Source organism: Protopterus annectens, chromosome 1.part1, assembly GCF_019279795.1.
Source record: "Protopterus annectens isolate FY-2018-M chromosome 1.part1, PAN1.0, whole genome shotgun sequence".
NCBI classification, from domain to species: domain Eukaryota; kingdom Metazoa; phylum Chordata; order Ceratodontiformes; family Protopteridae; genus Protopterus; species Protopterus annectens.
Window position 1 is genome coordinate 224,311,063 of NC_056726.1, and position 21,886 is coordinate 224,332,948.

Genomic DNA, 21,886 nt, shown 5'->3' on the forward strand with positions numbered 1-21,886 from the left:
TCGTATTTAGCTGCCAGGATTTTGGCAATAGCAGTTGGTGCTGTATATTTAGTGCCATTGTGCTGTAACTCAGAGCACAGCTGAGTGTTGCCATTGAGATTCTTGACATAGCTATAGGATGCTTTGTGGTTGTCTTTAGAATCAGTGGTGATTTTGTATTTTGATTTTGATTTTGTATTATGATTTTATGAGGGATCTTAGCTTCTTACTGAGGCTTGTCCAGGGAGTTCCTCTAGTTGTGGGATTTTACTCTTTTTTGCAACAGTTTTTCTTATGTTGTAGAGTTTGTTTATGGCAAGGGACCACCAGATTGACTTCCTTTTTTTGGAGGATAGCATCTTGGTTCTGTTAGAGATAGCATGATCCATGCACTTGTCTAAGTGCTTATAAAGTGCATTTGTGTAGGATTCAGCAGTTGTACCTCTATTGTCCGTCAGCATGGGTGTTGTGAAGTTTGCCACTTCTGTCTTAAGAAGCATGAAGTTGGCTTTGGAAAATTTTTTTACGGCGGTTTCCCTAATGGGGGGTGGAGGCAGGATGTGGATGTTGTGGCTGCTTAGTTTGTGGTCGGATGTGACCAACAAGGAATTGACCTCTGATCTGGAACTGGTCGCTCATGTTGGTAATGACCAGGTCTAGGATATTGCTGCCCCTGGTGGGGGTGTGGATAAGTTGATCCAAGGCGTTGGAACTTATGAATTCCAGAAAACATTGAGCAAAAAAGTTGGTACATGAGTAGTTTTCCCAGTTAATGGTGGGGCAATTGAAATTGCCCATTATTAGGGTGTTGGGTTGTACCCTAATATTTTCCAGTGTATCAAGGTATGAGGAGTGGGAATCCTGGGGCATGGTGGGGGATCTTCTGCAAGTTTCAGTTTGGATTGCGGCCTTGCCCAGAGTTAGTTGCACTTAGATAATCTCGGATTCATTATGCTGAGCAACTAGCCTGGAGGTGTGGATAGCCTTAATGAGTATGGACACGCCTCTGCCTTTATTGTTTCGGTCCAGGTTAGGTGGCCGAAATGTGTGGTATGAATTATAGCCTGGTAATGAAGTGGTGCTCACAGGAGACTTGAACCAGGTCTCATTCACTACACGGATGTCGATGTTCTCCATTTTACAGAGTGCCTCGAGTGAATGCATTTTCAGGTTTAGACTTCTAGCATTGAGTAGCATTACCCTCAGATTTTGCTTGCTTGTACCTGTTACAGTGGTGGATTTGTCATTTGAACCTTGCCTAAAAAAAGGCACTATGGGGTGGCAAGAGCCTTAGCCAGTATCCGAAATCCCAAGGGTGACAGGTGCAGGCAATCTCTGGCAAAGCATCGTGGTCTATCGATCATGTCATCCCAGGCAGACAGATACTGGATCCTCTTAGAATGACACCAGAAGCTTAGCCAATTGTTGAAGTCAATCATTTTGTCCTTGTTCTGTGGTATCATTCTGGGTGATGGCAGGATGCTACTCAGGGATAGGGTCATACTTGCCTGGGCTACAAGATCCTAGAGCTCCTCCATGTCTCTTTTCATGTAGTCCAGGGAGGTACGTCTCAGGTCATTCACACCAACTTGGACAATGACAGAGTCATATTTGTACTTGTGAACTGACCTGAGTGCATGCGTTATGTGGTGGATCCTGGCACCCGACAGGCAGCTGACCGTAACTTTCTCCTTGTTTAGCCTGGTGAGTGAAACATCAGTGTGCCTTACTATCGAGTCAGATATGACTAGGGTGTTAGCTACGTTGTTATGCCTTATGAGCTGTGGTTGTGTGGCACACTGAGTGTGTGGGCTGTGTGTCATTTGGGTTGTGTTGGGGGTGGTGGTTGCATGCGTTTCTAATTTAGAGGCCTGTTGCTGGAGCAGATTTTTATTGAGAGCCCCCGCGAATGTAGATGTGCGTTTTGTTTTGGTATATGTGTGTTTTTTGGTGGTGTAGGTTTTGAGGGACTATGTGATGAGCGTGGTGTGGTGCATGTGTTTACCTTCTTCTCTTGACTGTCTAGTCCACTCTTCGATGAAGAGAGCTTTGCTTCCAGTTTGGCTATACAAGTGCATCTCTCACAGGTTATAGTGTGGGTTGGTAGGAGGAGAGGGTTGTCTGTGTACATGAGGGAATTTCTGCATTGCCCCAAGATGCCCAGATTAATCAGGTAGAGAGGAGAAAGCACTGGGAGCTCACCCTTAGACATGCCTGGATAGGTGCTTAAGTACTAAAATCTCCTCTAGACAAGTGAGGAAAGTTGAGTGCTGTAGTAATTTGTAGCTTATTTAGTGCTTACGAGTTCTGAACAAGTGCTGAGTTCATAGAAACAGATTTGAGTGCTAAAACTAAAAAAAAACTGGCTAGTTCTAAGGGAAAATTTGAAGAGCAGACTTTATGGCGCCAGGAATAGTTTAACCCTAGCTAAGTGGCATTGCATAAAGTGTATTTTTTGTTTGATTGTTTGTTTGTTTGCTCATTTGCTACTGTTATAGTAAACAAACTGATTTAAACAAATTAACCAATAAAAAGCTAAAAAATGGGCCCTGTTCCAGCAGTCTTCAATCATACGCATTCTAACTGCACACTCCTGCCACTAGTGTGCAGGGGAACCTTCTCCAAAAAATGATGAGCTGGATTAGTGCTCAAGTTATACAAACAAAGCAAGATTCAGCAGGTCTGAATTTAGTCTATGCTACAGCAAACCAGGTGTACCAATTTCAGAAATAAATAGGTTAGATAAGCAGGCACAACAAGCATTTATCCAGAAACTCCCAGCTCAAAAGGGCAGAATCTACCCTCTCCTCCCACAATTGTGTAGACCACAAATTCTTAATGTAAAATAACTGGCCCGAAGCCCAGGTGCTTAAACCAAAATTAATACACTCATGGAATAACAGACAACTAAGCCTTCAATCAGCAACTCCCAACTTAGAAGGATGTAAGCTACCTGTCCTGCCACAGCAGTGCAGACCACAAACCTCCTTAATATAAAACAACTGGTCTGAAGCCCAAGTGCTTCAACAAAAGGCTTGGAATAACAGTTACAATTTAATCAGGCTACTAAAAATCCGTAATAATTGCAGCAGAATAAATGCAATAAAGTAGGAAGAAACACAAATACAGTAAAAGCAGATGAATAAAGTGCAATATTTTTATATAACAATAGAAAACGAGCAAACTGATTTAAACAAATTATCCAATTAACCAGTAAAAAAGCTCAAAACTGTGCCCTGTTTTAGCAGTCTTCAATTAGACAAGTTCTAACTGCACAGTCCTACCACTAGGGTGCAGGGAAATCTTCTCCAAAGAAGATGTCCTGGATTAGTGCTCAAGTTATACCAACAAAGCTAGATTCATCATGCCTGATTCTAGTCTATACTACAGCAAACAAGGCGCACCAATTTCAGAAAGAAACAGTTCAAATAAGCAGGCACAATAATCCTTTAACTAGAAATTCCCAGCTTAGAAAGGCAGAATCTAACCTCTCCTCCCACAACAGTGCAGACCACAGACCTTCTTAATGTAAAATAACTGGCCTGAAGACCAAGTGCTTAAACCAGAACTAATACTTTTTTAGAATAACAGACACTCGGCCTTCAATCAGCAATTTCCAATTTAGAAGGATGTACGCTACTTGTCCTGCCACAACAGTGCAGACCACAAACCTTCTTAATGTAAAACAACTGGTCTGAAGCCCAAGTGCTTAAACTGAAAGGCTTAGAATAACAGTTACAATTTAATCAGGCTACTACCAAGCAGTAATACATGCAGCAGAAGAAATACAAATTATGTCTGAGTCCTTAATCGATCTGTTCTAATATGTGCCTGACTCACAAGAGACAGAGATGTGGTCTCTCTTCAAGTTTTAATATGCATTTAAAAGCAGAATACAAGTAAAACACAAGGTTAAGAAAACAAATCACAGTATTCAAAATAGAAAAAGGCAGTAAAGTAATACAAAATACAACAAATAAAAAGAAAACTAACCTTTCCCTCACAGCAAAGTTTGGCAGAGTCTGGGTGAGCCTTTTCTTGAGGATTGGCTCACAAAATAGCACAAATGGAGACCACCACGATGAAATAAAAAGTATATAAGCTAAATAATTTAATGAAACAAGTGCTTTCACGTGTATTCAACACGCTTCTTCAGGTTTTAACATTAGTACTCAGCAGAGGTTCTTATATACGCTTACTGATCAGTTAATTCATGAGTTAATAGATAAATTAAGCAAACTGCTGAAACCAATTGAAGCAGCATAATAAAACAATGACTCCTATAGTCTAAAATCAGATAGAGCCAATCCAAACATAGTTCCCTCAGCCCTTTGGGATATATACTATATTAAAGAAAACTCTCATAAAATAACTATAATTAAATAAGATGTAAAATATAACTATAAAACAACCACATAAAATAAAATAAAAATTAGAAGTAAAGTAACCTAATTTAACAATGGGCTATACAATGTCTATTGATAACAAAAACATGTATAAAAGCACACATAATATCAAAGACATATAACTTAGCTCATATTAAATATTTAACATATATATAATCTGTCATAAAAATAAAACAATACATATACAAATTCAGATATAAATAAACGGAGCAGCAATGTTATTACTATGATCAATTGCGTGCCATCAGGATAGGTTTTATGCTAACATACTGATTGAGTCCAGGTTCAACATGAGCCCTCATTTTTAGAATCCAATTCAACTCCACTGTCTCCAGATAATTCATTTTATTACCACCCCGTTTATTAATATCTACAACTTGTAGGGCTCGGAACTTAAAGGCATGATTAGTATGTACAGCCACATGTTTAGCCAAGGCATTGCTTAAATTCACTTTCCTTATGTCATATATATGATTATAAATCCGGTCCGGTCTTTCAATCTTCTTGACGTCATGCCTACATAAAAAGCTGTACACTCTGTGCAGGTGGCTAAATATATTAAGTTCACTCTCTCACAATTGACATAAAAGTTGGGTGTAAAAACGTAATCAAAATTAGGATGGAGGAATTGATGTTCATTAGCTATAAATTTACACATATTGCATCTATTACATGGGAAGGTACCATATTTTGGAACCCGCCTATCTATATTATTAGTTAACATACCAGTCTTTTCAATGCATAGAAGCCTTTTCAAATTTTTGCTATTCCTATACCTAAAGTTAGGAGTTCGCCCTACTAGCTTGGAGCACTGATGATTTATTAATATGTTCCAGTTTTTTCTAATAATGCTAGTTATATACTTAATATCACTTGTATATCTAGTTGTGAAAACTACCTTAGTTTGATTATACTTAAACCTAGTGTTATGTTCAATCATAGAATATTTAGGATTCCTAGCACCTTCTAGACCATCAACCACTGTATCTAATATAGAATGTTTCACATCTTGTAATAAAGAGGCGGTATAGCCTCTTTCCTGGAATAGCTCATCCATGAGGTCTCTTTGTAAATTCCTATAAATCTCATTCCTGCACAATCTTGTTATTCTCATAAGTTGGCTTTTAACAATATTTGGAAACACAAAGTGCGGATGCATACTATTATAGTGTAACAGTGAGTTTTTCCAGCACTGTTTTCTGTAAAGAGTAGTTGAAATTAAACCTTCTGAGTCTCTAAAAATTGTAATATCCAGGAAGTCCAACTTAACAGAAAATATTTCCATTGTGAATCTCAAGAAGTTAGTAGTAGATTCTAAATATGTGACAGAGTCTCTTAATAAATCCAGACTTTCATCCCAAACAATTAATATGTCGTCTACAAAACGTCTATAAAGTAAAATGTGTTTGAAGAACTCACTGTTAAACATATAAGTGCTTTCCCATTGATGCATAACCAAATTTGCATACGAGTTTGCGCATGGGGTGCCCATGGTGACACCCCATGTCTGTGCATATACTGCATTACGATACATAAATTATTATTAAGCACCACATCCAAGAGCGTACATACAAATATCTACAAATTACTGTCTAACCCTCCCATTTTACGCAAGATCTCTCTAATGGCCTCTAGTCCATATTCATTGGGAATCACTGTAAATAAATTTTTAACATCTAAAGATGCCAAAATAAGATTTTGTATCTTTTGTTAGACTTTCAAGGTCATTCAGTAACTGATAGGGGTCTTTTAAAATAGTTGGAATACTTCTAGCCAAAGGCCCCAATACTGTTTCCAGGTAACAAGAAATATTCTCAGTAACCCATCCAGCTCCCGAGACTTTGGGTCGTATAGGAGGAGGAAAAATGCCTTTATGTATTTTTGGTAGACCTTTAATTAAAGGTATCAAGGGGAATTCCACTAATAAATATTCATAGAATTCCCTTGTGATTTGTCTACACATCAAAAGGTCATATAGAACATCATGGATGTTCCTTATAATGCCAGTAACAACATTTTGCTCAATAGGACGATATGTATTACCATCATTCAACATGTTCAGCATCATTTCATTATACATCAAGGCATCTAATAACACAATACCTCCCCCTTTATCAGCTGGTTGAATAATCAAATTAGTATCATGAGATAAACTAAAGAGGGAGCGCCACTCATTAGCATCAAGATTATAATATAAATTCTTAGGTGTAGTAACCGAAAAATAATCATAGAAATCCTGTTCACATACTTGAACAAAACACTCAGTATTAGAGGGAGAAACAGGTATAAAGGTGCTTCTGCGTTGAGTTTCTGAGTCAATTCCAGTCATTTCATTAAAAAGTAACTTTAAAGATAAATTCCTTGCAAACAGGCGTAAATCAGTCAGTATCTCTGCGAGGTTACTGCTTTGTGAGGGGATAAAGGAAAGGCCTCTATTCAATAGTGCCACCTCACTGGGGCTCAATATATGGCTCGAAAAATTAAATACAAGTTTATTTAATTCCTGTTCCTTCTCCTTACCTCCACAGTCTCGCCTGAGAATTTTCTTTTCTGCCTTCCTCGACTGCTGGATCTCGCCTGTGGCTTGATGCGATACTGTATTGGAAGCGGTAAAAAAACATTATTGACCTTCCCAGGTGCCATTTTCGGTCTAGCACCATTCTTATTCAGAGAAGCCTGTTCCTCCAAGGCTTGTTGATTGGGAGGTGGAGTATCCGTTACTGGCAAGACGTCAGACGTCACGTTTCCACCTAAAGGGGTGGTATTTAGTCTCCTGCGTAACCGTTCTAATAAAATTTAAAGGAGCAGTTTTTGGATTCTGTGTCTCACTAACTGTATTATGATGGTGATCTTGCTCATACAAATGTTCATTATCTTGGCGAGTATTTTTCAGCCATACAAAGACCTGACCAGACAAAAAATCACGATAGTCTCTTTGTAATTTTTTGGATTTAATCTGTTGTAATTTATCTCTATAGGCCATGACTTGCATATACATAGTGTCTATTTTTCTCTCATAACTCTCACCTTTATAGTGATTACATAGATCTCTATGCAGAGTCTCTACTTTTATAGTAAGTTCATTTTCAATAGGTGAAAAATAGTCTATGATAAGCTTCATGTATTGGTTACTTAGATCCAAATTTAATTGTTGCCACTTCTTCAGCAACTCAGGATGGCTATCACCGTAGGTCGGCATGCATAATATTCGCATGCCTCGCGGTACTATATGGAAGTGAAGGCTTGCTTCCATATGCCTCCTTTGCCAAATCAGTCTATGTAATTTGTATGTCATTTTCAAGTTCAACACAAGGTTAAGAAAACAAATCACAGTATTCAAAATAGAAAAAGGCAGTAAAGTAATACAAAATACAACAAATAAAAAGAAAACTAACCTTTCCCTCACAGCAAAGTTTAGCAGAGTCTGGGTGAGCCTTTCCTTGATGATTGGCTCCTCATAGCACCTTTCCGGCATCGACTGACTCAGTCGATTCAGTATGTTCTTCTCCTCTTCTATCAGATGGGCATATTAGTCAACCTGGCAAAATCCAATCTGATTCCCACACACCGATTGGAGTTCATAGGAGCTCATTTGGATTCAGTGTCGGAGATTGCAACTCTTCCTCTGTGCAGAATTCAGTTGATAAGGGAACTGGTCTTACAGATTTTGGACCTACCCTGCCTCCAGTTCATTTAGTTCTTCGGGCACTCCGTTCCATGGCCTTTGCCATTCTTCTGGCCAGGTACCAAATGCTGGTGTTACACTGGACTTTAGCCGTCCAGTTGTTGGCTCTTCTTCTTCCCGTCTGACCAGAAAACTGAGGTCTGTGTGCAGACGTCCGCTCTAGTGGTGGCTTCGGTTGCAGGATCTCTCTCTAGGTAGGCCTTTCACTCTCCCTCTCCGACAGCCACAGTGACCATGGACACCTCCCTCCTGGGCTGGCGGGCATTTTCTGAGGAAGACCACGTAAGGCACGTGGTCCCCATTAGAGACCAAGTTACATTTAAATATTCTAGAGATGAGGGCAATTCTTCTGTCATTGCAAGTCTTACAGGACTGCCTTCCTCTAGGGATGATTGCAGTCCATACAGACAGCATGGCAGTTATTTGGTACGTCAACAAACAAGGGAGAACATGTTCTTACCCATTGTACAAAGAGGCTATGAGAGTGAGGAAATGGGCGATGTCCTCCAGCTGCTTCCTTACTGCAGTGCACATACCTGGGGATTCCAGCGTGTTGACCAACAGGTTCAGCAGATTTATCTTGAGTTCTCATGAGTGGTCCCTTAATCCTTCAGTGGCAAGGCTGATTTTCGACTGTTGGGGTCAGCCATCATGTGACATTTTTGCCACTCCAATCAACCACAAATGCAGCAGGTGTTTTGCCCTGATCCCGTACCTCCAGGAGAGTCTCCAAGGGACAGGCTAGTCCATGCTTGGCCTCCGGGTCTCCTTTACTCATACCCACCTTTTCCCTTAATACCAAAAGTTCTGAGGAAAGAGCTGTGCCTGAGGACATCCCTTACCCTCATTGCTCCTGTCTGGCCTTGTCAACTGTGTTTCTCTATCGGGTCTCATCTGAAGTATCTGCCATGGATACTAGATCCCCGTCAGGATCTGATTTCCTATCCATTGGGGCTTCATCTCTCAAACCTTCGGACCCTTCACCTAACCACATGATTTCTTCATTTCCAGTGTTAAACGGTCCAGGCTTGCATCCCCTATTAAGCACACTATTTTGGAAGTGGAACTATCTGAGCAAGGAGCAGGAATCTGGATCCCTTTACTGCTTCGGTTTCAGATATACTTTTGTTCTTGTCCTTCCTTTTCCGGAGGGAGCAAGTTTTTCCACTATTAAGCTTCAGTTGGCAGCGATTTCTAATTTTCACTAGAGCTTTGAACCCACCTTTTCATCTAGGCTTTGTAAGGCATTTATGAAAGGGTTCTTTCTGCTGCATCCTCCAATTAAGGACCCATTGCCTCTTTGAGACCTCATGTTGGTTCTGCAGTCTCTGACTTGGACCCCCTTTGAGCCTGCCAGTTCCTGTGATCTCAAGTGTCTGTCTTGGAAGACGGCCTTTCTGGCCGGTATAACTTCAGCTTAGAGGGTTTCAGTCTTGCAAGCTCTATTACTCCTTCTTATATGACCTTTTACAAGGACAGGGTCTCTCTGAGAACAAATCCATCTATTTTACCCAAGGTTGCTTCCAAGTTGACCCTTAATGCATTCAGCTTCCAGTATTTTTGCCCATCTATTCCAACATGGGAGAGTATATCCTTCATACCTTGGATTTCATGGACAGTTTTGGTTCTACTTGCATAGGACTAAGGATTTTTGTAATTCAGAGCAGCTTTTTGTGGCCTTCTCTGTTAGCAGACCATTCCAATCTCCAAGTTCACTATTTCTAAATGGATATCTAGCTGCATCTCTGTGGTCCATAATCTGAACCACCTCGAGATTTCAGGTCTTGTTCTTCTAGATCTCTGGCAACTTCTTCAGCTTTCGTAGCAAGGCTTGCTTTAGATGATAACTGTGCTGCTGCCACTTGGTCTAATCCTCACACCTTTAGATCCCATTATAAAATATATGTAATTTTTAGGAGTAGGGATTCTTTTGGCTCAGCAGTACTCCGGCATGTCCTTCCTTGAGGCCTCTCAGGATGTATGGTAGCTGAGGACTCTGACTCTGTGATGATGAATGAAAACATGGATAACATTAGATAGAGTTATGTACTTACCATAACTTGGCATCTGTGTTATAGGAAGTTGGAGTGGTTTTCGTTCTACCTTGATATGAGTATCACAGGCGTATGGTGGCAAACTTGATCTGGGGATCGGAGAGCAGCAGGGCATTATGGGAGAGAGAGGAGCCAGCTGGCTCGAATCCAGTGTCAGATCCAAGACCGTGTGGTGATGAAGACATAGGATAACGCAGATGCCAAGTTATGGTAAGTACATAACTTTTTTTTTTAAAAGATATTTGCAAGCTAGCTATTATGCAATTCCAATTGATGACGTTACAGCTGTCATTAAGCAGTTAGTCACTTAAGACAGCTTGTAAGCCAATTCTGTCCTTCCTATTTTTTAAAAGTAAATTACCTTTAAAAACAGGATGGTGTGCATTTACAAGCTGTTAAGCAGCTATGAGTATCACTTAATGACATGTTATAAACCTGTCATGTTGTCCTTAATAAATAAATAAATAAATAAAAATAAATAAATAAAACCGTAACATTTACAATCTGGCACCAAGCAATGTCAGAGATGTTGGAGGAGTGCTAAAGGGGCATGTTGTCTTGCTAGATCTCTGGGTAAAGGGAGAATTTTGAGTCACTAGCTTGGGAAGGGGGCACTGTCTCTGAGGTTTGAGCATTAACTTCACTTTCGTAGTAAACCAGATGTAGTTTCTACCTGTTAGCCCCTGCATTTAATTTTCTGACTGAGCATCACCTTGAGTTTGGTAGCATTAACTGTTGGATTGATTTTGGAGATGAATCTGCCAAAAATGTGCCAAGGTCTTTGTATCTTAAAGAAATTTGGTCATGTTTAGTTATTTTTGTCCTCCTCACTGCAGCTGACTATCAAGTTGTGTTTTAGACCTTTTCAGTCATAGATTCATAAGTTAGTACAACCCTTTGGATCTGATCATGGAGCTGTCAAGCATACAGCAGTTTGGGTTTTCTCTTTGTATGACCCTTATTCTGACCCTGGTGACTGAATTGGCCACCACATTACCGTGAGAGCATCCTTTGCTCTTCCAGTGGCACAAGAATGCTCCCACCCACATAACCTGGGAGCTCAATCAATGGCTTGGGATTGCCAGGCTGATATTCCTCAGTCTTATGGACATTGTGAACTTGCAAGCTTCCATTTGTTGAGGAGCAGTCGGCTAATGGAAATCAGTTTTCCTCCTCCCAGTGGGGAGCAAGCTGGCATAAGCTTCCCCCATCCTTCCCTGTCCAACTCCTCATCTCCCAAGCTGCTAATCTGTTTCATGTCCGCTGGGTTATAGTCAGTGCTTTGTCCTACTTCACAGAGCCAGGTTGTTTATAGTTAGCATTTTTTTTTTTAAGCAGAGATTCTGAGTTGGAAGATCATCTGACCTGCAGTGACCTCTGAATTGAAAACACAGGGAGGACAGCCTTTTATATAGAAGTCTGGGAAGTTCTGTCTACAGCTTTTTTCATCTATATTTTAGGTTTGTTTCAGTGACCATTTTTGATGGTTTTAGCTCTGCTTTCCCAGTGGAAGTTGGTGTGATTGACTTGGAACGTCTTACTGATTAAAACTGCTGCATATTTTCTTTTTCCCTTTCTGTCTCCTTCTCTGCTTTGAACCATTTCATTTTTGGTCATTTCTATTCTGTATCTTTCATAATGCTTTTCACTTCTAGACTATCCTGTAAAAGAACCAGTTGTTCAGCAATACTACCTGTTAAGTAGATGGAATAGGTAAAGTTCCAGCAATGTTGCACAACGTCTGCGTTTCATGGATTTTTAGTAATGTACTACTTTTCAGTCAAGGATAGTTTTTTAAAGCCAGATACAGTTGATTGCATCTTTCGTTGAATTAGGTGATTGGAAAGTGAACCTGACATAGTGCCTCGATGAGTTTTTCTGTTGTAGGGTTTAATCACGCCAGTGTGAAATGATTCGCAGTACATACCTTTCTTGGGTAATGTGACAGCAGGCTCTGGGTTGACAGGATTTTGCAGTTATGATGCCATTTGTGTACATGTGAGAACCAACTCCACTCAGACACATTTACTGTCTTGAATAATCTGTGATTAAGCAGGGTTTGCATGTCACTGTTCCTGCAATATATCTCGTTTAATTTTTCTTTTTTCCATTATGTTTTACAAAAGACTTGACAGTAAATGTTCAAGGGCTATCGTTGACTGATGGAGCACAAAGAAAGACTGTGAGCTTTTGTCTTGAAATATTGAATGACTAGTCATTCGTTTCAATTGGCATTTGTGATATCAACTTGTTTTAAATCGCTTCTTTTTTTCACTTTTTTCACAGATCTTATTTCATGTTTGGACAGATCAAGTCATTATACAGAAGAGCAGTATAGGTAAAATGTGATTAATATTTTTTTTAGCATCTTTCATTTCAAGTCTGTCATATGCTATTGATGTGGATAATTGTACGTCACAGGTTCTGTAATTTGGAAATTTTGTAAATCTGAAAAAAATTTGTTTTGAGGAAAAAAACAGTTTTTGGGGAAAAATTTCCAAGATCCACTACGCATTACTCAACATTCACAGTTTTTCAACTGAAGAGTCAAAAAAAAAAGTCTGCTCCTGGACAGATACACATCTCCCCTAGGAACCATTCCATTCCCATTTCTGTGCCCTATCCTAGCCCTTCTACTTTTACACATTTTTGATGAAGATAAAAAAAATTAAAAAAAAATTAAATTCTAGCAGATTGATTGTTTAGTGTTGCAAGAAATTGCTGCTGTTTATACTTTGGATAGAGCGCTGTAGTACTTAATTAAAAGCAAACAAAAAAGAAATACTTTTAAAATGGCAAACTGCTTGCTGTAATGTATTTGTAGGTTTGACTGCAAATGCATTATCAACTTTTAAAAGCAAGTATCCGAGTAATTAGGAATGACCAGGCGCATCACTTAACACTTTGTGCCCAGGGCAGTTGTCCCCATTTGCTCCATCCTAGCCATGCTTCTGTGTTCTGAGCTGTACTAGTGCAATCATTTCAGTGTTAAACAGCCAAGATTGTGTGTGTGTGTGTGTGTGTGTGTGTGTGTGTGTGTGTGTGTGTGTGTGTGTGTGTGTGTCTGTGTGTGTCTGTGTGTGTCTGTGTGTGTGTGTGTGTGTGTCTGTGTGTGTGTGTCTGTGTGTGTGTGTCTGTGTGTGTGTCTGTCTGTGTGTGTGTGTGTCTGTCTGTGTGTGTGTCTGTGTGTGTGTTTGTGTAGGTTAGAGGCATTCCAATTGTCTAAAGAGCATAGACATTTTGAGTATATAATACATAAGGCCTCCTTGATGGTGACATCATTTCAAGTTTTTTGTTTCTAAGAACCTATGTTCAGTGATGTCTGCATTCCTGTACCAGTGCTGGAGCCTGTAGTCAACCAGCCTAATCCCAGGGGGAGAGGTCCATTTAATCACTCGGAGTGCTTTCCTCAGGACTAAAGGACTCCCTCCTGGGATAGTCATCCAGGCATATTTAAACTGGCTTGTCCCAGCTGTGAAGAGTCCTTCAGGTCATCCTGCTGCAGGGCTTGCATCTCCGGGACTAGATACTAAGCACATGTTTGACTTAGTTGGAGCTTGAGTCACAGGTGAAGGATTGTACCCTTAGAGAATCTGGTCTGATGCTTGCATTGTGTTTGGTTGAGGTTTTCCTCTGTTGTGCTATGCTTGATTGGTGCAGAAACACTTGCTCCAGTTCCCCTAGCACCCGGCACATTTCTGTGTTAACCTTCTCTACTAATGAGCTTTTTCTCCACACTTAGTGGGGAACATAGGTGTGCCCTGTATTTTGTTACCCATTAGTTATCAGAAGGTGAGGGACTTCATTTCATTGCCTATAAGAAGAGATAATTCTACCTCCCTATTCTGCTTTGCCTTTTAGATGACCTCACCATAAGAAATAGTGTATACTGGCTTTGAACCTTTATTCTACCATCTTAAAAATGCTTGAAAAAGGTTCTTGTGAAGAGGCCTGAAGGCAGTGGGTTACCCCCCATGAACTGATTAAGTATGGATCCAATGTCTTTTCTGTCTCTTCTCAAACTTGCGGGTCTCTGATCTGATTTCGGATCCAGTCTCAAGCTTTGGATCTGGTGCTCAGGCTCCTCCCCTACCTATAATCCCTTGTGTAAGGAACAAGCTACATTGCATCTCCTTTGCTGCAATCAGCACTTGATGGGTCTTTAGTGCTGAGTAGTAGCCTTTTGCTTAAAGTACTTATCTAACACATTTCCCTGATCTCTCCCTCTTAGGTTTTATGCTACAGTTTTAGCTCTCTTTTATCTCTAACTTTTCTTATAGAAAGTTTAAAAAATAATAGTATTTCAGTTGTAAATTCTTTTGCAGGAGTTTATGGCCTTATAGACTATCATGTCCTCCTCTTTCTGCCTTCTATTTTTGACTGGACAGATGGCTGATATGCCCTCCAGGTTTAAAAGGTGTGTGGCTTGTTCCCACAAATTACATAATCTAGACATCCATGAGATGCGAGTTTACTGCCTAGGGCCTTCTCATTTTGACATTGCCTTTTTCATCTTTTAAGGCTTGTGGTCATCAAGCCATTGTCGGGAGATGGAACAACTTGATTTAAAGGGTCTCCTACAGCTGTCACATGAGGGAAACCCTCTTCAGGTTTGGAGAAGTCTCCACCTGCTGCTGCTTTCTCTTAATCATCAAAACTGCCTGGTAAATTTAGAGACAAATTTACAGAAAGAGAAAAGGAGAATGAAAAAGGCAAAGAATCAACTCTACCAAAAGAGATCCATGGATCTGACACCCTTGTTGGCTCTGTCCACTAAGATCTCCAGACCTTCGGAGCCAATGCTGTTTTTGGATCTGATAATTATCTGATCCGTAACTCTATCCATGTTTTCCCTGGATCCCATCTTCCCCATGCTGCATTCTCCAGTCCTGCACGATAGACCACATTATCCTAAAAGACCCCTTCTTCTACTTCATCTCTGAGATCATTTAGATTTTCTCAGAGTCTGACAGAAGCCAGGTATGGATAAGATGTTGAGGCATTTCCTTTGGTCCCAAATCTAGTTGAGAGTACTCCCAGTTTCCAGCTTCTGTCTGATCCAGAAGAGCCGTTTTTTCTCCTCACTCATTAATGGCTCCTTCTGAACACTCTGATAGGACCCCCTGGATCCAGCTTTTGCCTAGGGTAAATTTGCATCAGAGCTAAGGCTTCATACTTCCTCAATGAAGTCTGCTTTAACACTGTCGGAGCCATCATAGTCTCGGAGCAGAACTGTTCGTACTGGGATTTGATCAAAGATGGTCTTTCTTTAGGGGGATTGATACTTGATAGTTTAGCTCTGGTGGCGGCCTTTGATCCTAGCTGAATGGCTTCTAGTTTCAAGCTGCCGTCATGAGGTTTGGCTGCGACAGCAATGCTTCCCAAATCTCATTGAGCTCTGCTTGCAAGGCTTTTAAGAGTACTCTCTCAACTTAGAGAGAGGTCTTCTTTCAGAGTGGGATCCAGCCCTCACCCATATGATTTCCTAACGTCCGCAGCCTGCTCTCCCGGTGGTCCCATCAGGACAGCCAGTTCTTGAGAGCCTCAAGAATCTTCTGCCAAAGGAGACTATCTGTTTAAGTTCTCCCCTGAGCAACCCACAGAGGAGGTTCACAGGAAACAAGTGTAAGAGGAGACACTTTTATTCCCCTGAGGAATCCCTGACCACTGACACTGATTTTGAGGGAGAAGGTTCTTCCAGAACCTCCCTTGAATTTGTCTCATTCGGAGCGATACTCAAACGTCTTAGACAGAAAGGGTTTGGTCTTCCCAAGTGCGTTCTCTAGAGTAATCAGATTTTCTTGAGACTTTCATATATGGCCAACCTACTTCACAGTTGGTTCCCTTTGACTGACGAGATGATCAACCTGATCTCCTCTCAGGCATGGAAGGAACCAGCCAATGTTCAGCTTATCCAAGAAGTGCGACAGGTTTTTGTTTGCACCCAAAGACAGTCCCATATTGGAGCAAGGGTCCTGTCGTAGATTCTTTGGTAGTGGCAGCAGCCACTAAGAAGGATCTTGCAGAAGAAAGCTCCTATGTCCATCTACTGAACAGTCTCTCGCATGTATTGGACAGGTTTGGGAAGTGTCTACGCCTTATCTAAAGCTGCAAAGTATGGTGTATAAAACAGTGGTGCAGACAGTACTGCTGTGTGGTACAGAAATCTGGACAGTGAAGACAGAGCAGTTGAGAAGACTAGATGTGATAATATCTGAGGTGGGTGGTAGGATGCACACTGAGACAGATGAAGAAATAAGGGCATCAGAACAAAGAGTTCTAATTGCAGAGAAGGTCAAAGGGAACAGATTACAATTGTTTGAGCATGTTCACAAGAAAGCAAAAGACTGTTGAAGATGATTTGGAACAGAGAGAAAAAAAGCAAGAGGAAATGAGGGTGTCCTGCAAAGAGATTGGTAGATTGTGTGAGAGAAGACCCATGACAGTCAACTAGTGCAGAGGATTAAGAGTGAGCTGTAAGCAAGCTGCTTTGTGTAGTCCAGGTCTGATTTCCTCAGTCTCCATTTGCCTTCCCCTTAACCAGACAGTGCATCAGGGTCACCCCTGAAAAAGTTATACATGTATGTCCAGTGGGCTTATCTAGTTAACACATCCCGGGGTAGAAGTTTCTAATTCTGCCTAACAACTTGGCAGGTGATTACTATAGACAAATTGGTATTAAAGACTTTGACTTAGGGTTAACTGGAGAGTTCCTGAAAATTACTGAAGCTCAGCTTGTACAATAGACTCCACAGTGTCAGCCTCAAAGGTTCAGTTTTGCCTATAGGAAGCCCGATTGCTGTAACCCCATCCCATTCTCGGGTAAAAAGAGGCATCCAAGAAGTCCCACCAAGCAAGAGAGGATCAGGAACCTATTCAATATTATTTTGGTTCCAAAGAAAATAAGGACATTGTGTCAGTTTTGGATCTCACTGACGTAAATCTTTGTCAAGAAGACTCCATTCAGAATAGTTACAGTGCAATTGATTGTGCCACGCTTGATTTCCTGGATGCCTATTTCCTTGTCAAAATTGTCAAGGCGTCCAGAAGATTTTTGAACTTCCATCTTGGGAGCCAGTCACTTTAGGTTCTTAGACCTGCCCTTTGGCTCACCACAGTTGCCTCTGTGTTTACCTAGTGCATGGTAGTAGTTGCAGCCCTTCTGTGTCTAATTGTGTTAAACGTATTAACATAATTAAGTGAGACTCCTAGCTGCTACAGCCAAGGAATCCCTTGTAAAAGCTAGAGATTACTTTCCACAGCTCTGTATATCTTTGGACATTTCAGTAAGTCGCAACTTCAGGCTACTCAATCTGTTGTCTTCATAGGATGCCATCTGGGCACAATGATTTGCATTGCGAGCCTTCCTTCAACAGGATTCATTCTTTCAGAAACATAGTTGAATACCCCTTCAATCAATGGACACCCCCAGCCTCCTTGGTACTGAAGGATCTTGTCTGATAGCTTCAACTATTGTCATGATTTTTCATGAGAATCCTTTAGTGGATGATGATAGCTGTTAGATCACTTCAGCACTCCCAGCTGTATAACTCAGCTTTGTGGATGTTACCTGAATTTGAGGTTGTCCCCTCCCAACAGTAACCCTTGGAAGACCCTTCATCCTTCCAACCCCATTAGCAACAGTAACCACAGATGTTCTTCATGTTTCACTGTTGCAGTCATCACATTTGGTTTATTCCTGCCAGGGTAGCCCTTGGCCGGTCCGAATACCAGAGACTTAGTATTTCTGCGTTGGTTGCTGTCACTTGAGGACTGATGTCATGTCGTCAGTGGTATAAAGCAAGGCAGCCGATGCCATTACATCAGTCTTTCTTGCCTGATTGCCCGAAACAGAAGCAGTTCGCACGAGTGCCAGTCGGCCGCTACCTGAGTTTTTGTTTCCGAATTGAAGTTGAAGTCTTCTAAAGTTAAGTACCCCGTTGGGGATCCTTTTTTCTTGCACTAACCGATGTCAGAAAAAGTTAATAATTGTCTCGCCTGTGGAAAGCAAATACCACACACAGACTTCCACTCTTACTGCGTCACTTGTCTAGGCCCAGACCACGACGTCCTCTGTTGTCGCTTCTGTGCTTTGTTCAGTGCCAGAACTGTCTGTCGGCAGGCCCTTATTGTAGCCAGATATTTTCGTTTACAGTCCTAGAATTCTGATATGGCTTCCATAAGACATCTGACAGCAGATCTTCCAAAAACACGTAAAGATAATGACAGAGACAGACCGCACAGGTCCAAACCTACTGACGACGCTTCCGTTAAGCTAGTTGCCAGTCCTCCGGTACTCAGTGAGGCACTTTTGCAGCCCCTGATGCCCTCTTCAGTTGATTCGCAGGCTGCTACCAAAATGCCTTTGTAGTCCGGTATGCCGCAAAACTCTTCTTCGTCTAAGGATCCTGTGGTCGTCTCTTCCTTGGATGGGTCTGGAGCCGTTGAGCAGAATCTTGACACAAACCGACGTCTTCGTTCACGACTACCGTTCTTTCGAAAACAACCGAGTTCCTTAGGCTCAGGGTTCGAACCACACCCAAGAAACCGACTACCCACTCTCAGGTGCCTGCTACCTTGCCTCAGTCTCAAATGCTTAAAATGGCAGAAGACCTTATCATGCTGATCAGGGGAAGCCAAGCTACCCCCTGAAAAAGCAAGAGAGATTTGTCCCCAGTAGTTTTGTCTGAAAGAGTCAGATGAATCTGATGCATCTAACTATGAAGACACGCAACCCCTCTCCACTTATGAGGATTTTGATGCAGAGGAATCCATTCCTTCAGACTTTCCCCCAGAGGATTTTTCCTTTGGGGAAACCCTGCTTACTTTAAGGGAGCATTTCCAGTGTGAGAGTCAGGACTACCCTCAGTTTAAAAAGAGACTGAGGGAATTCCTAGATCTTCCACAACACAGACCATTGGCCATTCCCCCCAGTCCTGGATGTGGTGGATGATGTTTTCCTTGAATCCAGCTTGACACCTGATGCCCTATCTCCTGCTCCCAGAAAACCAGACGGGTACTACAGAGAGTCCCTGTCTCGGACAAATATCTTTTTAAAAATCCAGCAACTGACCCTGAGGTCATTTCTCAAGGGCCAAAAAGGATTAAAGCAACCTCTGCCAAGAATCCCACCCCCTCAGGCAGGGATTTCCCGAGCATCGGACAGTTGTGGTAAAAAAGTATACACTTCAGCTACTCTTGCTATCAGGGCACTAAATTGTCAGTTCCATATTCCCTCCAGTACAACTCTTTGAGTGTGTACCTTTAACTCTTAGTGGGTGTGGCCTGAGCCTTTAAAAATGAAGTTATCACCTTATAATTCAAACAAATACTCCATGACAGAGGTCAAATGTCAATATAAGTGTGTTTTGCCATCATGTATGTTTCAAGATAAAATATTCTGATACCTTGTATGTAGCATGAGTTTGGAGTTATTAATGCAAGTATGAATTAGTAATATTTGACACCTAGAGGAGCAGTAGGAGGTAACTGCAGATGCACCTGGAGGCGTCACTCGGATGTAATATCAGCAACATACCTTGGAACTACTTTAAACAAAAATGTCTTCCTTTTCTGCTTGGGCAGAATCTAAAAATTTACAAAACTTAATGCATTCCGCAAGTCAAGTACACAGTTTGCACTGTGGTTTTGATGTCCTACAAGCTTCTTGCAGGGCAGCAGTCACTGGATCTGTCATTAGAAGACATGCATGGCTTAAGGAACAATCCCTACCAGACCATGTCAAATATAAATTGTTGGATGCCCCCTTGCACAAAGATAACTTATTTGTCAAACAAGTAAACGAAAAAAACAAAACTTCGTAGAACACCAAAAGTCGGGAGAAGGCAGGCAGCCAGTAACGTAACACTGAAAGTTGAACAGAGAGTACTCGTTTAACGTTTAACAAGTTTATTGAGACAAGACACGTTTTCGTCTCTCTTAAATGAGAAACTTCTTCAGAAATACATAAAAATATGACACTCGGACTATTTAAAAGTTCCGCCCAAAGGCCAACCAGTGTCATCACCCAATCAGCAACACTCTAAAATTTTTAAAGGTTTTTAAAGGTACAGCGTGGAAAAAAATTTTTGCTGTACGATACAATCTAATCTATTAAAGTAAAACAATATTACTTGCAAGTGTTACAATGTTTAAAATCAAAATCCATGTAAATTTAACATTTAAATAACTTATTTGTCACTAAGGCAGAGGTCTTAAGATGGAAGAAAAAGCAACATCTATGCCAAAAGTTAAAGATTTCTTGCAGGTTCAGCCCCCTAGGTTCAGCAGGCATTTTCCGTCCAAGCACTAGTCCTTTCCTGCTCTGAGCAAACAGGCCCAACCTAGGTCCCGTGGAAACAGACCACCCTAGGCAGCAGTCCCAGGGAATGCAGAGATCTAAGCAGTGGACTACCACCACATCAAAACCAGGAAGCTCTAGGCCACCCCTTTAGGGTAGGAGCTCACAATGACTCACCTCCTCCTGACCTCCCCTCTGCCCACCTTCACTTGCCCTTAAGAGGAAAACCCTATTTTCACTCAAGCACCTGGTGCACCATTACCAAGGACCAATGAGTTCTAAACATTGTATCTCAGGGATACAAATTCTCCTTCCACACCCTTCCAACCCCAAAAGGGTTCCGAGATCTCCCACCAAATCACAGGGCAGAGGCTCGAAAGCAAATCCATTCTCTGCTTTCTTTGAGGGCAGCAGAGCACGCTCCTGCAGAACAGATGGGCCAGGGCTTCTACTCCAGACTTTTTCTGGTGCCCAGAAAAGAGAGCACCTGGCATCCCATCCTCACTCTATCAATTCTAAATACCTTCAAGGTGATCCCAAAATTCAAAACGCTCACCCTCCAGCAGCTGCTACCCATGCTGTCCAAGGACGCTTGGCTAGCCACCCTGGATCTAAAAGAGGCCTACCTCACATTCCTGTCAGGGAATCATGCAGGAAATACCTCCGCTTCAGGGCAGGATCTCAACACTTTCAGTTCTCTGTGCTTCCTTTTGGCTTATCTACTGCTCCCAGAGTTTTCACAAAATGCCTGGCTCTGGCCATATTCAAATGTACCCCTACTCAGACAACTGCCTTATTCAGGCAGACAGCCAGGAAAAGTTGCTCAAGCACCTGGCCTTTGTAAAGACCCCACTAGCCTCCCTAGGGTACACATTCAACGAAAAGAAATCAAAACAGATGCCCACCCAAAGGATAATCTTCCTGGGAGCAAGTCTGGACACAGCATCCCAGATGGCATACCTTACACCAGAGAAACAAATTTTCCTGACAGCCTACGTCTCTCAACTGGCCACCAGGCCCCAGCTTTCTGCAAGGAAATTCCTGCAAGCTCTGGGGTTCACGGCATCTTGCATACTACTCATTCCATATGCCAGACTGCATATGAGGAAACTTCAGTAGTATCTAAAGAGCCTTTAGTGTCAACACTCTCAAGACCTGGAAACTCTTCTATCTGTAATTCCTTGTCTCAGAAAGGAGTTTCTTTGGTGGGCAACAGCATGCTCCCACAACAAGGGACTGCCCTTCTCCCCACACCCTGCCGCCCAGACCCTCACCACAGATGCATCAGACTATGCTTGGGGTGCACACCTGGACGGCAGGTGTATACAGGGCCAATAGAGCCCACAGCAAGTCTCCCTGCACATTAATCAAAAAGAGATGATGGCTGTGCAGCACGCCTTGATAGCTTTCAAACCCCTTCTCTCTCCAGGGGTTCTCCTGATCAAAACAGACACCACCGTGA

The 21,886-nt window shown here is 41.7% G+C and overlaps 1 protein-coding gene across 1 annotated transcript in view; it reads left to right on the forward strand.

The window, feature by feature from the left end:
• The window catches only part of LOC122814351 (discoidin, CUB and LCCL domain-containing protein 1-like), a 1,191,124-nt gene that overhangs the window by 381,545 nt on the left and 787,693 nt on the right, over positions 1 to 21,886 (forward strand). The window contains exon 4 of the mRNA XM_044086940.1: positions 12,411 to 12,462. Coding sequence (XP_043942875.1) covers positions 12,411 to 12,462 — 52 coding nt within the window. The remainder of the gene's footprint in view (positions 1 to 12,410; positions 12,463 to 21,886) is intronic.